General features: G+C 42.8%; 2 protein-coding genes across 4 annotated transcripts; one reads left to right on the forward strand and one right to left on the reverse strand.

Annotated features, from left to right (window-relative positions):
- Positions 1-831: 831 nt before the first annotated feature.
- LOC136453945 (uncharacterized) lies at positions 832-1,767 on the forward strand. Its single transcript, XM_066454490.1, has one exon. The coding sequence runs from the start codon at positions 920-922 to the stop codon at positions 1,487-1,489; it is 570 nt and encodes a 189-aa protein (XP_066310587.1). The 5' UTR covers positions 832-919; the 3' UTR covers positions 1,490-1,767.
- A 3,047-nt stretch (positions 1,768-4,814) lies between these two features.
- On the reverse strand, positions 4,815-9,526 carry LOC136453946 (uncharacterized WD repeat-containing protein C17D11.16-like). Of its 3 annotated transcripts, none has more exons than XM_066454491.1 (16): positions 9,241-9,526; positions 8,869-9,068; positions 8,691-8,770; positions 8,480-8,593; positions 7,814-7,937; positions 7,645-7,703; positions 7,495-7,560; positions 6,852-6,919; positions 6,671-6,767; positions 6,499-6,573; positions 6,320-6,418; positions 5,769-5,906; positions 5,644-5,673; positions 5,509-5,571; positions 5,351-5,428; positions 4,815-5,259 (listed from the first exon to the last, which is right to left on the reverse strand). In XM_066454491.1, the coding sequence occupies exons 1-16, from the start codon at positions 9,381-9,383 to the stop codon at positions 5,209-5,211; spliced, it is 1,485 nt and encodes a 494-aa protein (XP_066310588.1). In that variant the 5' UTR covers positions 9,384-9,526; the 3' UTR covers positions 4,815-5,208. The 3 variants fall into 3 exon arrangements, with proteins under 3 accessions (XP_066310588.1, XP_066310589.1, XP_066310590.1); XM_066454492.1 differs by having other exon boundaries at positions 9,245-9,362; XM_066454493.1 differs by lacking the exons at positions 4,815-5,259; positions 5,351-5,428; positions 5,509-5,571; positions 5,644-5,673 and having other exon boundaries at positions 6,316-6,418.
- Positions 9,527-13,619: the final 4,093 nt, after the last annotated feature.

Here is a 13,619-nt window from a genome sequence, read left to right on the forward strand (position 1 = left end):
AAGAACATATATAAAGCCTGCTTTGCTGTAAGAACGGATCGACTACATGACATGGCAATAGCATTGCTTTGGTTTGGACACAATTTGTAGCTGTAGGTTTGAAGACGAGTTATATTTGTTTATAAGTACGCAGCCGCCAAAACAGTAACAGGGTTTTTGGTTCGAGAAATAGGTTAGTCAATCATCTTCTCACTCCTTACTTTTTTTGTTTGGTTGGCAAAATGGAACGGATTAATGCATCATGCTTCATTCCTCACAAGCCTATATTAGTACTAGTATGAGAAATTAAGTCATTCAACCAAATTTGAAAAATAGACTCATGATATACCACCTCATCTAGAATGGTTTGATTCCTAAAACCAACCGAACACCTTATAGGTTGCTGAGGTCTCCAAATGGAATCCATTGGCCGCTGCCATCCCAAATTCCAAAATGGAGACCGTGCATCAGGTCAAGGATCAGGTTCATAATAAGAGCAGAAGGACCCAAAGCAACAAAGGTTTTTTTAGGTAAAAAGCAGCCAACCACGCCCTGTTCGTTTGGGCTTGTTTGGCCTGTTCTTTTCTGACAACCAGCTGCCCCCACCCACAACACAACACACACAACATTATCAAATCCCAGATGCCACCTTGCAAAAAGCAGCATGTGTCTGCATTGCATCTCTTGTCTACCACCAATAGCATTAGCAGATCCATGTCTTGTTCCTCTCACCGCTCTTGCATATGACCCCTCACACTTCCTCGTCGTCTTCTTCTTCTCCTCCTGACTTTCCATGGCCTACCATCTCCTCCTCCACATATAAAACCCTCTCACCCCCTCCATCCCTGGCCTCCAGCTGAGCCCCCTGAAGGTCTTTCTCTGTACATACACAAACTCTTGTATAGATCCCAGCAGTGCCGTTCCTACTCTCTCAGTCCAAATGGATCCCATTAGCATGGAGAAGATCAGGGCCATGAACAAGTACAACAAGAGCAGGAGGCAGCTGCAGCTTCCTGCTCTCTCAGTCTACATGGCTGCCACTTTTGTCCTCTGTCTGCTGCTCACTAGCCCTGCCTGGTTCCCCAGGCTGTGCTCGGCCCTTGGCTTCTTCATCCTCACCACTCTCCCTGACTTGGTCACGGCCTTCCTGCTCAGCCCCAAGTGCCTCTTCGTCGTCGGCAACCTCATCGTCGCCTTCCTCGTTGGGGAGTCTAGGCTGGCGCCGAGGAGGGACGACGGCCAGCCTTCCTTGGTGAACGAGATGCACGAGGAGCACGTGAAGAAGAACACGGTGATGGCCGCCGCAAAGGCGACTACCGCCGCCGCGGCGGTGGTGGTTGACCACAGCGCCTTTGTTGGAGCCGTTAGGGAGGAGGTGGAGGTCGAGGTCGAGGTGAAGGAAGAGGAAGGAGAAGAGGAGGAGCTGCACAAGAGAGTGGAGGACTTCATTGCAAGGGTCAAGAAGCAAAGGAAGCTGGAGCTCAAGAGCTTCTTCGATGTTGATCGATGACGACTATGATCTGGCAGGTGCAAATTACAGTAAGATTGAGCCCTAAAAAGGATCTGTAATGCTTTGTGCTGCTAGCTATCCTTGTGATTCTGTCACTTGTTAGGTTAAAATGTCAGAGGTAAAACGAGAATGAGATGAACCCATTCCACTGTAGGAATTACAGTGTAACTGAGGTGGAGCCATGGCAACTAGAGTGTATTAGCAAAAGGAGAGGAGGCAATGGATGTGTGTGATCTCTGAAAAAGGGTAAAAAGGAAGAAAAGTGATGCATGGTGTGTTTCTTATCTTGCTTTATGTCATGGCTCAATTGGCATGAAACCATGATGGTGATAGCACTTGTGTACTGGGGAACAAAGAGATCCAGTACTCTCAACCTGATGCTACAAAGTTGTCGGGATAACAGTGAGGACTGAGGAACGATGACTAGTTATATACTTAAATGAAGCAGCGACTTATTCAAAATTGACACTTGTTTCAGTAACCCAAGAGAGATTTCTAAAAATTAATTCCTGAAATCAGTGTCAGAAAAGTTTTTTAGCATAAAAATTATAGAGTGAAATGCATCATAGGTCCTTAATTTTTTTTTCCCGCATTCTCATCTAGGTTCATGAAGTCTCAAATTGATTATGGGTCGTTACTTTTCAAGTGGCTCATTCACTCTAGGTTCAATCATGGACCTAAATTTACACTTTGAATGAACCATTTAAGTTGAAGACGTAGACGATCACTTTGAGAATTCAAGGACTGAGATGGTTGTCGGGATAACAGTGAGGACTGACTAGTTATTTGAAGCGGCGACTTACTCAAAATTGATACTTGTTTCAGTAACCCAAAGCGACTTATTCAAAATTGACACTTGTTTTGGTAACCCAAAAGAAACTGTAAAAGTTAAATCCTAAAATCAGTGGCGGATCGGAGCTAGAAAAGCTTTTGAGCCCAGGTAAAACAAACTAAGTCGAGTGTTTCCTATAAAAAAATATAGCGACATGCACTGTGGGCCCTTAAATTTTTTTTCGCATTCTCATTTAGGTCAATATAAACTCTGATTAATTACGGATCCTTCAACTTTTCAAATGGTTTATCCAAACTATTTGAAAAGTTGAAGGATCTAGATGATCACTTTGGGAATTTATGGACTCAAATGAAAATATGGAGAAAGTTTAAAGACCCATCGCAATTCATATTTCACCTAAAATTATATTTTCAATCTCTAAATTACCATTAAATTATATTGCACATTTGCCGATGAGGCCGGCTAGGCAGTGAATCTTGCCCCTTCCTCAAGTAATTTGACCTTGAAACATTTGCAAAAATTCTAGCATTTCACCATTCCTGTGCTAGTTAGAATGCTTTTGCTTGCGAACTGAGCGTAACATGTTACAGTGGAACCTATCCATCCGGCATTACATTTTTAGTGGTAAATTAACAATGCGTGGTTAATAATGAGGTGCCTATGATTACCTCGTTAATATCAAGCTATTGGCTTTGTCTCTCGCAGATGCTTATTGAGTTTACAGTCCTCAAAAGCAGTACGTTCATAGGAGCGAGAGTTCTCGTATATATGGACCATTATCTTGTAAAAAAAAATGCTTTTGCTCAACTGCCAACGCACAAATATGATGAAAAACGGCGCATGTGTTGGATCAAATAAAATAGGGGCGATCACACGCAATGCTGAATGTTCAGGCACGGAAAGGTGCAACAAGAAAAAGGCAACAGATGCATACACGCACAAACACTTATACACCCACACGAATATTTTAGAAATGATACGTACTGCAAATCAAGTTTAGTTCAGTTTAATTAAGACATACGTAATAAATTAACCGAGGGGGTGAATTCTCACGAGCAGCCGGAGCCACTTGTGTTGTGCTGCCCGGGCTCGGCTAGCTTTTGCGGCTGCTGAATCGGATCGGCGTCATGGTTGCATGCATGCACGCATGCCGTTTCGAGATGAGATCACATATTCTTATCTGAGCCACATCACACACGCACACGACATGACACGGAAAAGGCGCACTATGCTAGGAGTAGGGAGCACCGCAGCTGATGCGAAAAGGAGATTAAAACTGAGAGAGAGAGAAAAATCAGTCCGTATACTACACAACCATGTATTTTTATATAATTTAATATATGAATTTTTTACACCATAAGATTAAGATCCAACAGTCTCTACCCATCTTCTACCTCCAGTCTTCTTCTACCTTCAGATAATCACAACATCACATACCCAGTATCACATATTACAGGAAATAATTTTTTCTATGGAAGGAAAAATCACAGATCCACTGCCGCCGCCGCCGCCGTTGTCGCGGTCGCTGCAGGTAGCCGCCGCCGGCGCCCAGGCTGCTCACCCTCATGGCGTTGGCCCATCTTATCTAAGCGTCGATAGCGCCCGTCCTCACCGCCCTCATGTTCTCGTGGCTCGGCGCTCGCTCTTGCTCGCTGCTGCGGCCAGCGTCCGGCGTCCGGCGAGCTGTCATCGTACGTGGTGTACCTCGGGCGTCAGCCAGCACACGCAAGCCATGGCGTTGGGGACACAAGGGGCCGAGGAGCTCGAGGTGCTGGAGCGCGATGCTGCCGAGCCAACTGTATTTGGCCTGCTCACCGGCGTCTTTGGCGGAGTGTATGGACGCGAGCTGCAGTTTCTTTTGGTCACCGGTGACAAAGAGAAATAAAAAAAAATCATATATTATTTTCTTTTTAAAAAAAAACACACGTGTATTGTATAACATTTCTGGATAAAAAAAGTGAAAAATGGTGGCAAAAAGGGTACTGCACGGATGCATGGCCACGGTGAGATGATCAGATTGGCGTACTGTACGCTCATAGAATAATCCAAGTGGACTTCTTTACAACCGTGGAAATTATTCGCATTGCGCCGAAATTTTAAAAACTAGAAAGTAAACGTGCACCAGTATTTTATTTTCAGGGAAAAAGTAACATTTGGAATTTTTAAAGTAACAATACTAGTATGAGAGCTAGTTGTTTTTTGCTCGAACAGTTGTAACAGTTTATCTTTCTTTATCTTCCCGTCAACTCAAATCTCATGTACTACCTCCGTCCTGCAAAAAATGCAATTATGAATTGCGTGCCACAAAAAGTGATTCACATTTGACTAAGTTTTTAGTGAATAATATTCACAGTTATGTCTTTAAATTAATTTATTATGAAAATACATTTCGTAATTAATTCGATGATATTTATTTAGTATCATAAGCATAAATATTTTTTATCTAAGTCAAACTTAATGTACTAAATATGACACTTTGCTAAAATTATATTTTTTTTAGGGACGGATGTAGTACATTTGTGACCAAGAATCGGCAAGAGCAATGTTTTTACACGACATGAGGCCTTTTTTACATATATACGAATGGAGCTGTTCCATGTGAAACTATTGTGTCCAGAACTTCAAATTGGACCCGAGTTAAAATGCTATCCTGTGAAGACCGCTAATTTCTTTCACAAAATTGAAAATGCATCACAACCCATAACTAGAAATGTCATAACTTCATACCTCCACTCCAAAACCTTTGCCCAGTGTAATTTTTTGTTGTACAAACCACTAATACATAAGCTTGGATTGATTTCATCAATTCATTATACAACTGGGCTCTCAAAACTCACAAGGGCAAGACTTCCACTATAACTCTTCAACAATCTACCCAAAACATGCGTATGCCCAAAATAACTTGGACCAGCAGATTGCGGCAGTTCTATTTGCTGAACTTGCGAGCTATGGCGGGCTCCCTTAGCGTGTCCCAAACCTGCCAACGATGCAAAACAATGTCCATCAAAGATAAGTCGTGCAACAAAGGCATTGCTTCAACACCTTGTAGAGATGAGCGAGGAGATTACTTTTAGTTTGCCTTTTGAACCTCCACAGGCTAACAAGAAGGAGCTGTCATTTGAAAATGATACCGAAAAAATAGCTCCCTGGAAAAATCAAGTGTATAAGCGATGCAAATAAAGCAATTTCTTCCAAAAGTAAAGATCTAGTTCATTTGAAAACATACAAGTTTTGGATTTTGGGAGGCAATGCATGATGGTTTGTCATTTGATAGATCCCATAGTTTCACCTACGTTTGCAGACGTATTAGCAACCAGTTTAATCATATCTATATGCAACCAAAATATTGGAATGTCCTTACCATTTTATCAACCGAGCCTGTTGCGAGAAACTGCAAGAAAAGAAACTAACATCAGTAATCTGGACTTGTTGATGTGTTTCTCTCCCTATTTAGCACAGAACTATATGCCAAAAAGAAAAACATACGTTGGGGGCAGATGGGCTGAAGGAGATGGAAGAAACAGCCTTATCATGTGCATGAAGGGTATACATAGACTGGACAGAAGAACTTGATGAAGCTGTTCGCTTATCGAAGGCTTGAACCATCCCATTTTCAAGACTGACCTGGGAGATCAAACAGAACATTCAGAAAATACAAGTACACTGTTTCATAACATCAAGGAGATATTAAATTTACCAGATAAACATAATAAGAAAACTGCAGAGCAGTCTAACCAACTACTTCATGTCTAGGGTCCAAAAGAAAAAAAGAGTGCCCTGTATTGCAAGCACTGCAGATGAATCTGAACAAATTTTCACTAAATCATGGTGGCTGAGCCCATGGTCCACCAACTAACACCATAAACTCTTTCCCACACCATACTCATGCCGTTTGCCTTCACAAAGAGGGAATCGCTAACTATATCCATCTAGATTTCAACTAGTTCTTGTTTTTCAGCAACTTCTCACATTCTTTAGACTACACAGATAAAAGAGTTTAGATATGCAGAAAACAACTGTAAGTTTCATTTACTCGCCACAAATGAGTGTTCATTGTGTGGATTCCAAGCTAAACTTTCCACATCTGCTTCAACAGACCATTTATGGCAACTCTGTCGACCATCTTTCATATCATTCTGCAAATTAAAATGTTGGGTCTATATCAATAAAGAATAATTCAATAAATAATAAACATGATAACTGGTAGATGCATTACCACGGCAACTGTTTTATCAAAGGATCCGCTAAGAAGAACTTCAGGAGACTGTGGGCTCCAAGCAACTGCTTGGACCTGCAAGTCCAGTAAATAAAGGAAATAAAAATTGTACATCAACATAATTTATCAGAATCAGTCCAAAATGACAAAAAAGATAGTTATCAATCCTTGCTTTGTCATCATGGTGTTCTAGTGTGACTGCACATTTACCAACAGCTACATCCCAGATTTTCACAGTTGTGTCAGCACTTGCACTAGCTAGAACATTCCTGGATTTCATAACAATAAATCAAACATCAGGTGCTTAATAAGCGAAGAGAGGCACCATCACTAGGGTTGAAATGAAAACTCACCTCACTTCCTTGTTCCATGCAAGACCAAGCACAGAACTTCTGTGACTTCCTTTCTTATACTTTTTCCCCTGCAAGAGAGAAAAGTATAGCTCACAAAGATTGAAGAAAAAGTGTAAATGAATGCTCACTTGCATAGATTGAAATGCACATTATCATGAAATAAAAAATGTGCTAACAATCTTTGTTCTGGATAAGTACATTCATCCAATCAGCATCATGCTGTTAAGCATTCGCATGAGAACCATTAGCTGCATTAATCACTCTGATAGGCAAAAGCTCCCAAGCAAACTGAACCTAAGAAGAACCCCCAGTGATGTCGCTTGCATCTAAGGAGAAGACCCTAGTAAAAAATATTCGTGAATCTAGCCAAAAGTTTAGCTGCCAATTAACCAGAAAGACAATGCACCAGCACCACATCGTAAGCTAAACACATTTCACAAACTAATAGTAAAGTGTCATCAACAAGAATCAACAGACTAATAATGAGATAAACTGGCAGTGTTACTTTGGGAGTTTGGGTAAAGCTGGAAGTACTGACTGCAATTATACAAGGAGAGCAAGATGTTTAGCATAGCATCCAGAAAAATAACCTACAGAAGTATGATAACCCAAATCTCATTCAAGATTAAAGATAATTGCAAACCTTTTTGCCCTTTGCCTTCTTTTTTGAAAGTCCTCCTAGCACCATGTGCGGCTGCAATTCATCAACCTGTTGAGAAATATCAAAGCTCCATCAAATAATATATCAACTGTTTTGCAATGAGGCACCTCATGGTTATAGCCCTAACCATACCATATCTAAGTCCCATATTTCGATGGCAGGATCCATGGTTCCAACGGCTACAAAATTGCCTGTGATATTGAAGCCCAGAGAAAGCAACAGAATCACGGAATCAGATAAGAAGTTTCTTCCAATCCAAAGAAATAAATTGGTACCCCTTACTTTAACATGCCAGTTTTACCTTTTTCGCCACCTTTGAGATTAAAATCCATCCAAGCAGTGCAGAGCGGAAAATCAGCAAGAGGAACATCATGATGCACAAAGATATTTTGTTCACCGTCATCTGTTTCTTCAAGAATGTTGACCTGTCATCGACAATAATTTAACAAGTATGGAAACTAATAGCATAGGACAGTCTGGCAAGTCATTCAGACAGGGCGAGAAATGGAAAGTAATGTGACCTGACTGTATTTTTACATAGACAGACACTAAGAGCACATGCTGGGATCAATTTCCAAACACAAATTTACTAACTACAGCCAGTATTGCTATAATGTCAGTAGTGATACTGATACATCAGTGGGCACCAAGAAGACATTGTGGTAACATACCATGTTCTATTACTACAGGGAAAATACTTAAGCCCCTGTTTGGATCCTCTGAGATAACTATTAGCAGTGTTAGCTGGAGGGAATCAACTAATAGCTAATTGTTAGCTAGGACGCTAGGTGGTAGGTAGACACTAGCCAGACTATTAGCTGGGGATCCAAATGGGACCTAAACTAATTTTTAGCAGCTAATTGTTAGCTCTAGGGGATCCAAACATGCCAACTCTTGCAAGAAAAAAAAATGTTACCATGGCTGTTTTTTTTTTAGCAAAATCAGAAAATATGCTAACTGTACTTGCCTGAAGAGAGAAGATATCATCCTCACTGTGTGCGCAGACAATAACAAAATCGGTAGGCATGATCATCTTATCGTCAATGTCCGAATCGTCGTTGTCGTCGTCGTCGTCATCATCCTAATAAGGTACAAAAAAAGGTATCAACTTGCATCCATTTGTTTCTATCATCAGTACACAAACAACAAAAGTAAAACAGCAGAGTTAGTGAACTCACATTGTTCTTCTTGAGATAGGGGTCCATTCCGTTGTCCAGATAGTACAAGTCCCCCAAACCGGAGCCGATAACATCAACCTCTAACATAATCACAGGTTAAGAATTTATCAATCGCCTCAGCTCACCTGGTCTGATTGAATTAATTAAAAGGAGGATGAATGGAAGAGAAGACGCCCACCTTCGTCCTCATCATCATATGCATCCATGTTGAGCTCGCGGAGCCCATCAGCAACGTCGTCCACCTTACTGGAGCCCTTGGCGAGCGCCTTCGCAACGGCCTTGGCCCTGGCAGCCTCATCAACCTCGTCCTTCGCCTCTGCCGCACCGTCGAGTTCCATGTTGCCAGCATCATCATCCTCGTCAACGTCGCTCCCGGAGCTGGAGACAAGTTACGATTGCAACAAAAGTGAAATCAAACCTAAGGGCGCGCAATGCTGGAGACAGACAGCCAGACAGGTTACACACGGCAACAAAACAAAATTCGTCACTATTGCTGGAAGTAGAGCACGAGATGAAAGGAGAGAGGGGAGGGGAGGGAGGTGTGGCTCACTCTCTTCCCAGGGCGAAGGTCTTCATGGCCTCGGCGATCTCCTCCTGCGTGGGCGGGTCGGCGACGACGGGCATGCACTTGGCGGCGCCCCTGGGCACCCAGGATATGGCGGAGATCATCCCCTTGAGCGAATCCTCCTCCATCGGATGAGATTAGCGAGTCCTCTCTCTCCTTTGGTGGTTTGTCGCGGAGGTGGCGCGTGGCGGGAAGCGGAGGAGGCCGGCGGCGAGAGAGAGAGAGAGAGAGAGAGAGAGAGAGAGAGAGTATCGGAGGAGGTTGTGGCTGCGCCGACCAAGAGAATATTTACATATCAATGATTCAGATATCATAGTATAAGATATTATCTATAATAATAATAAATATATAAATGCCCCACGACCAAAGAAGTGGGTGTGTGTGGGGTTTGACTAGGGTTTAGATGAGTTGGGTTGGGCCCTGGGCCGTGTAACCCGTACTGTCACAGATGGGCCGGCTGTCTTTGGGCTTGCTCGAGCGATTTCATGTAATTTTCGCCCACCAACTCTTAAATAAAACCATTTAAATCCTTTTACCTCCTGGATTACAACCGTGATCTGACTTTTCTTCTCAAATATTAAAATCGTACCCTATCACCTCTTCAAACCATTGAAATTCTATCCCTACGCTTGTTATAAGTGGGTTTTAAGACAGTTTCATTATTTTTAAATTAAAAAATCAGTAAATACTTGATAAGACTTTTAAAGCACAAAAAATTCTATAAGCTTCTAAAAAAATTGATACAAAATTCTAGAAATATACTAGGACATGAAAAACCAAATTAAATAATTAGATTTAGTTCTTTTTTTGCGACGAAAGAAGAATTATATTATATAATAGCTGGGTACATCAACCCATTATAAGCATTCTGGAATACACTACATATATCCAGAAACTAATTTTTATCTAAATTGCACCCATGCTGTAAATATGTAACACCTATGGTGTTACGATCTCGTTTAGCAACACGATTTAGGCCTAAGTAAAAATTTACAAAGCGAGTTCTTAGGTTTTTAATTTAAAACTTACTTGAGGCGATAAGCGAATCCTGTGTGGCTTAGTTTCGTGGACTCAAATCAACGTTCAAGTTAAATTACGTAGTGCGTAGAAATATTTAGAAATGTCCGATAAAGATTCTAGCAAATAAATAGCGAACGGCGTGTTTAATTAATTAAACACAAAAAACAATTTTATAAACAAAATACGATACGACTGGTATATAGTACTTAAGTAAAAATTCAGAGTATGATTTTTAGTTGCGTTTAAAATAATAACGAAAGTACCGCTGACCATTCAGCCCGCCTACCTCGCCGGAACGACGCGCGTGTTACATGATTAGACTGAGCTCGCTGGCTGGGCACTGCTGCTTGTTGGTTGCCTTCGCGTTCCGCCACGTTCGAGTCGTCCCGTCTATGCGCTGCCCACGTTGATGCCCCACGCGCACTCTGCACTGCGGCGTGTCCGTTCACCTGCGTCCGTGTCCTTCTCTCTTGCGTCGCGTCCGAATTTTGATGAGCGCTAGTCGAGCAGGTTTCGTACAGCACCGTCGAGTAGCCACTGCCTCCGTTGTCCCGTCGCTTTGCAACACTGCCGAATCACGTCGAGCTGTCCCTGCGTTGATGGAGATGGCCGAGCCGTGTAAATGTCGGCGCCCTATTTTTCTCCATCTCACTCTCTCGGTGTCTGCCTCTGCCTACCTCGGCTTGTCTCTGTCTGCCTTGATTGCTTTTCTCTTCTGCCGCTGCTTATTCTTGCTCCACTGTTTTCTCTACCAGACAAGCCGGCCGGTCACCTCCGAGCTACTGCTGTCTCCGGCCCCTGCTTGGCCGCTGACACGTTCTGAAGCACTAGTATATTGATGAAGCAAGAGCCATTGCAAGCTTACAAGTTACGTGAAGCAAGCTTAAATGCAGCAGCAGTAATACGTGTACTCCTACTCGCTAAGCAGCCGCAACCGATGGGACGAGTTTGTGTCGTCACTCGTCAGGCCTCTACAGCTCCGCTTTACATGCAGCAGTCAAGTTACTATAGCACAACCGAATAATGGTTGCCCCTTCATTTTATACCACGCTCCGCCACTGGCTCTGCTCTCCCTCCCTAGCTCGCCCTCACTCTGTTTGCCTCACGCCAAGCTCGCGTGGCCCACGTCACCTTGGCGCTGCCCCCCGCGTGTCCGTCTGTGCTGTGCTGCTGCATCCGCGCTGCTGCCATGCCTCGCTGCTACACGCGCCCGCTGCCCTACTGTTGGGAGCCCTCGTTGCTATGCACACATGCTGATAGCTGCGCTGCCCCGCCTCGTCGCGGCCACGGCATCTGCACATGGTCGTGGTCGCTGCCGCGACACTTACACGTGCGCCTGACTCCACCTTGGTAGCTGCACTTCCCAACCGTCATGTCCATTAAGAGCGTCCCACCGAGGCAAGCCTGAGCCGAGTGCAGGTCAGCCCCCTTCGTTGTCATTTCCACCCGGCGCAATGTCGCACTCTGCCCTCTTAAGCACGCCTCTCTGGCTCTCTACGCCCTCGCCCGCAAAATCATCAAATACCCTGTGGCATTTTGTCCGCCATCGACGACCCGACGCCTGTCGTCACTCTGCCTCACCCCTGCCTCGCTTCGTCCAGAGGTCATCTGCCTTTAAAGCACACGCAAGTGGACGCCATCAGCGTGCCTTGAAAGCCAGCCACGCGTGTCTCGCCGAGTCCCTGACCCGCATGGCCATGAACGGTCCGCACGTCTGCATTCGGTGCCCTTTTTAAATTCGCCCCAACTAGTGCACCTCCATCCAATTCCTCGCGCAAGCAGCCTTACATGAAAGTTAGCTAGCCTGCAAACCCACATCGAGCATCATCCGTGCCTCGTCGCTAGCCACTTTCAGTTTTCCCCACCGCCGCCATGGTCAAGCTGAGCAAACTCGCAGCCACTGCTACATGGCCACTAGCCATCCTAGGCCACGGCGCGTGCACTGGTGGCCGCAGTCCGCTGCCTTGAAGCCGCGTCGCTCCACCCCGGCCATCGGCGACCGCAGTCGCTGGTCGAAGCCGGCCGGCCCGAACCCATCACCTGCTCTGCCGGTGTTTGTGTGTTGCTCTGTTCGTACGTGAGGTTTAGAGGGAGGGAGCTTTGGTGCAAAAGGAGAAAAGTATAGGGGGTTATATGTGAATTTGTACAAGAGACATGCATAGTAAAAGGGCTGATTATAGATTTAAAAAAAGTTCGGGTTCCCAGGGCATTTGTGTTTATTAGCTTCTTGTCTTATTTAAAGATGGATCAAATCGGTTCAACATTGTAAAATCTGTTTAAATTTGAAATGAAGTCCTAAAATCATGATTCTTGTTTTGTTAGACTCCTGGTAACCTGTACTGTGTGTTAGAGTAGATTAATTCATTTGGTGCTCACTATTTTTAGGTCTGCAATAAATAAATAAATAAATAAATATGCTCCTATAATTGTTGTACTATTTTTAATGGCTAATTGGTAAATACGGTTAATATGATATTCTTACAGTAGATTCTTACATGTGTTTGGCATCTCCTGTAATGTTTGTAGCCTGTAAATAGGTGCTATGACTGAGTTAATGATTTAACTTGTTTGACGCTTGTTAAATGGTTTATAAATAATAAAAGAATGTAAAAATAAAAAAATATAGTTCCACTGTATTTGTATGATGTCGTTTTGTCAAACGAACACTTAACATAGCCATGTGTTCACATAAAATATTGATATATAGATTTATCTTGCTCTCACATGCGTTATTGCAATAAAAACTTAATAATTGATTTATAAACCTGATGTTTATCTTGAGTGCCTTTACGTGATGCTTTATGTGTGCTTTCTTTGAATTCATGCATTTGCATCGTTGCATCTCATTTAGGTGCGCTAGATGATGAGCACGTGGATGTGACATTAGAGCCGAAGACGGTGTCTTGGCGAGTGGATCATGAAGATGGGACTAACTCTTTATAATGCTTTTTACCCAGACAAACCCCGGTGCTTAACCCCTACTTTCTGCAGTTAAAATTATAATTGTGCATTAAGTTTTATGGAGTTGAATGAAACCCACTTGCATATATATATATATATATATATATATATATTTATATTTCTGCAGTTAAAAATTTTAATTGTGCATTAATATATTTCCTATCTCTCGCGAGTGACAGGCAATCACTCGACTTCTACCGGAGTCCTATAGCATAGCAATCTATATGATCCTGTTGTACTAGTAAGACTCATAGGATAAAGATATATATATATATATATATATATATATATATATATATATATATATATATATATATATATATATATATATATATATCCTATGAGTCTTACTAGTATGATAGGATCATGTAGATTGCTATGTT

This window comes from Miscanthus floridulus, chromosome 5 (genome assembly GCF_019320115.1).
Source record: "Miscanthus floridulus cultivar M001 chromosome 5, ASM1932011v1, whole genome shotgun sequence".
NCBI classification, from domain to species: Eukaryota; Viridiplantae; Streptophyta; class Magnoliopsida; order Poales; family Poaceae; genus Miscanthus; species Miscanthus floridulus.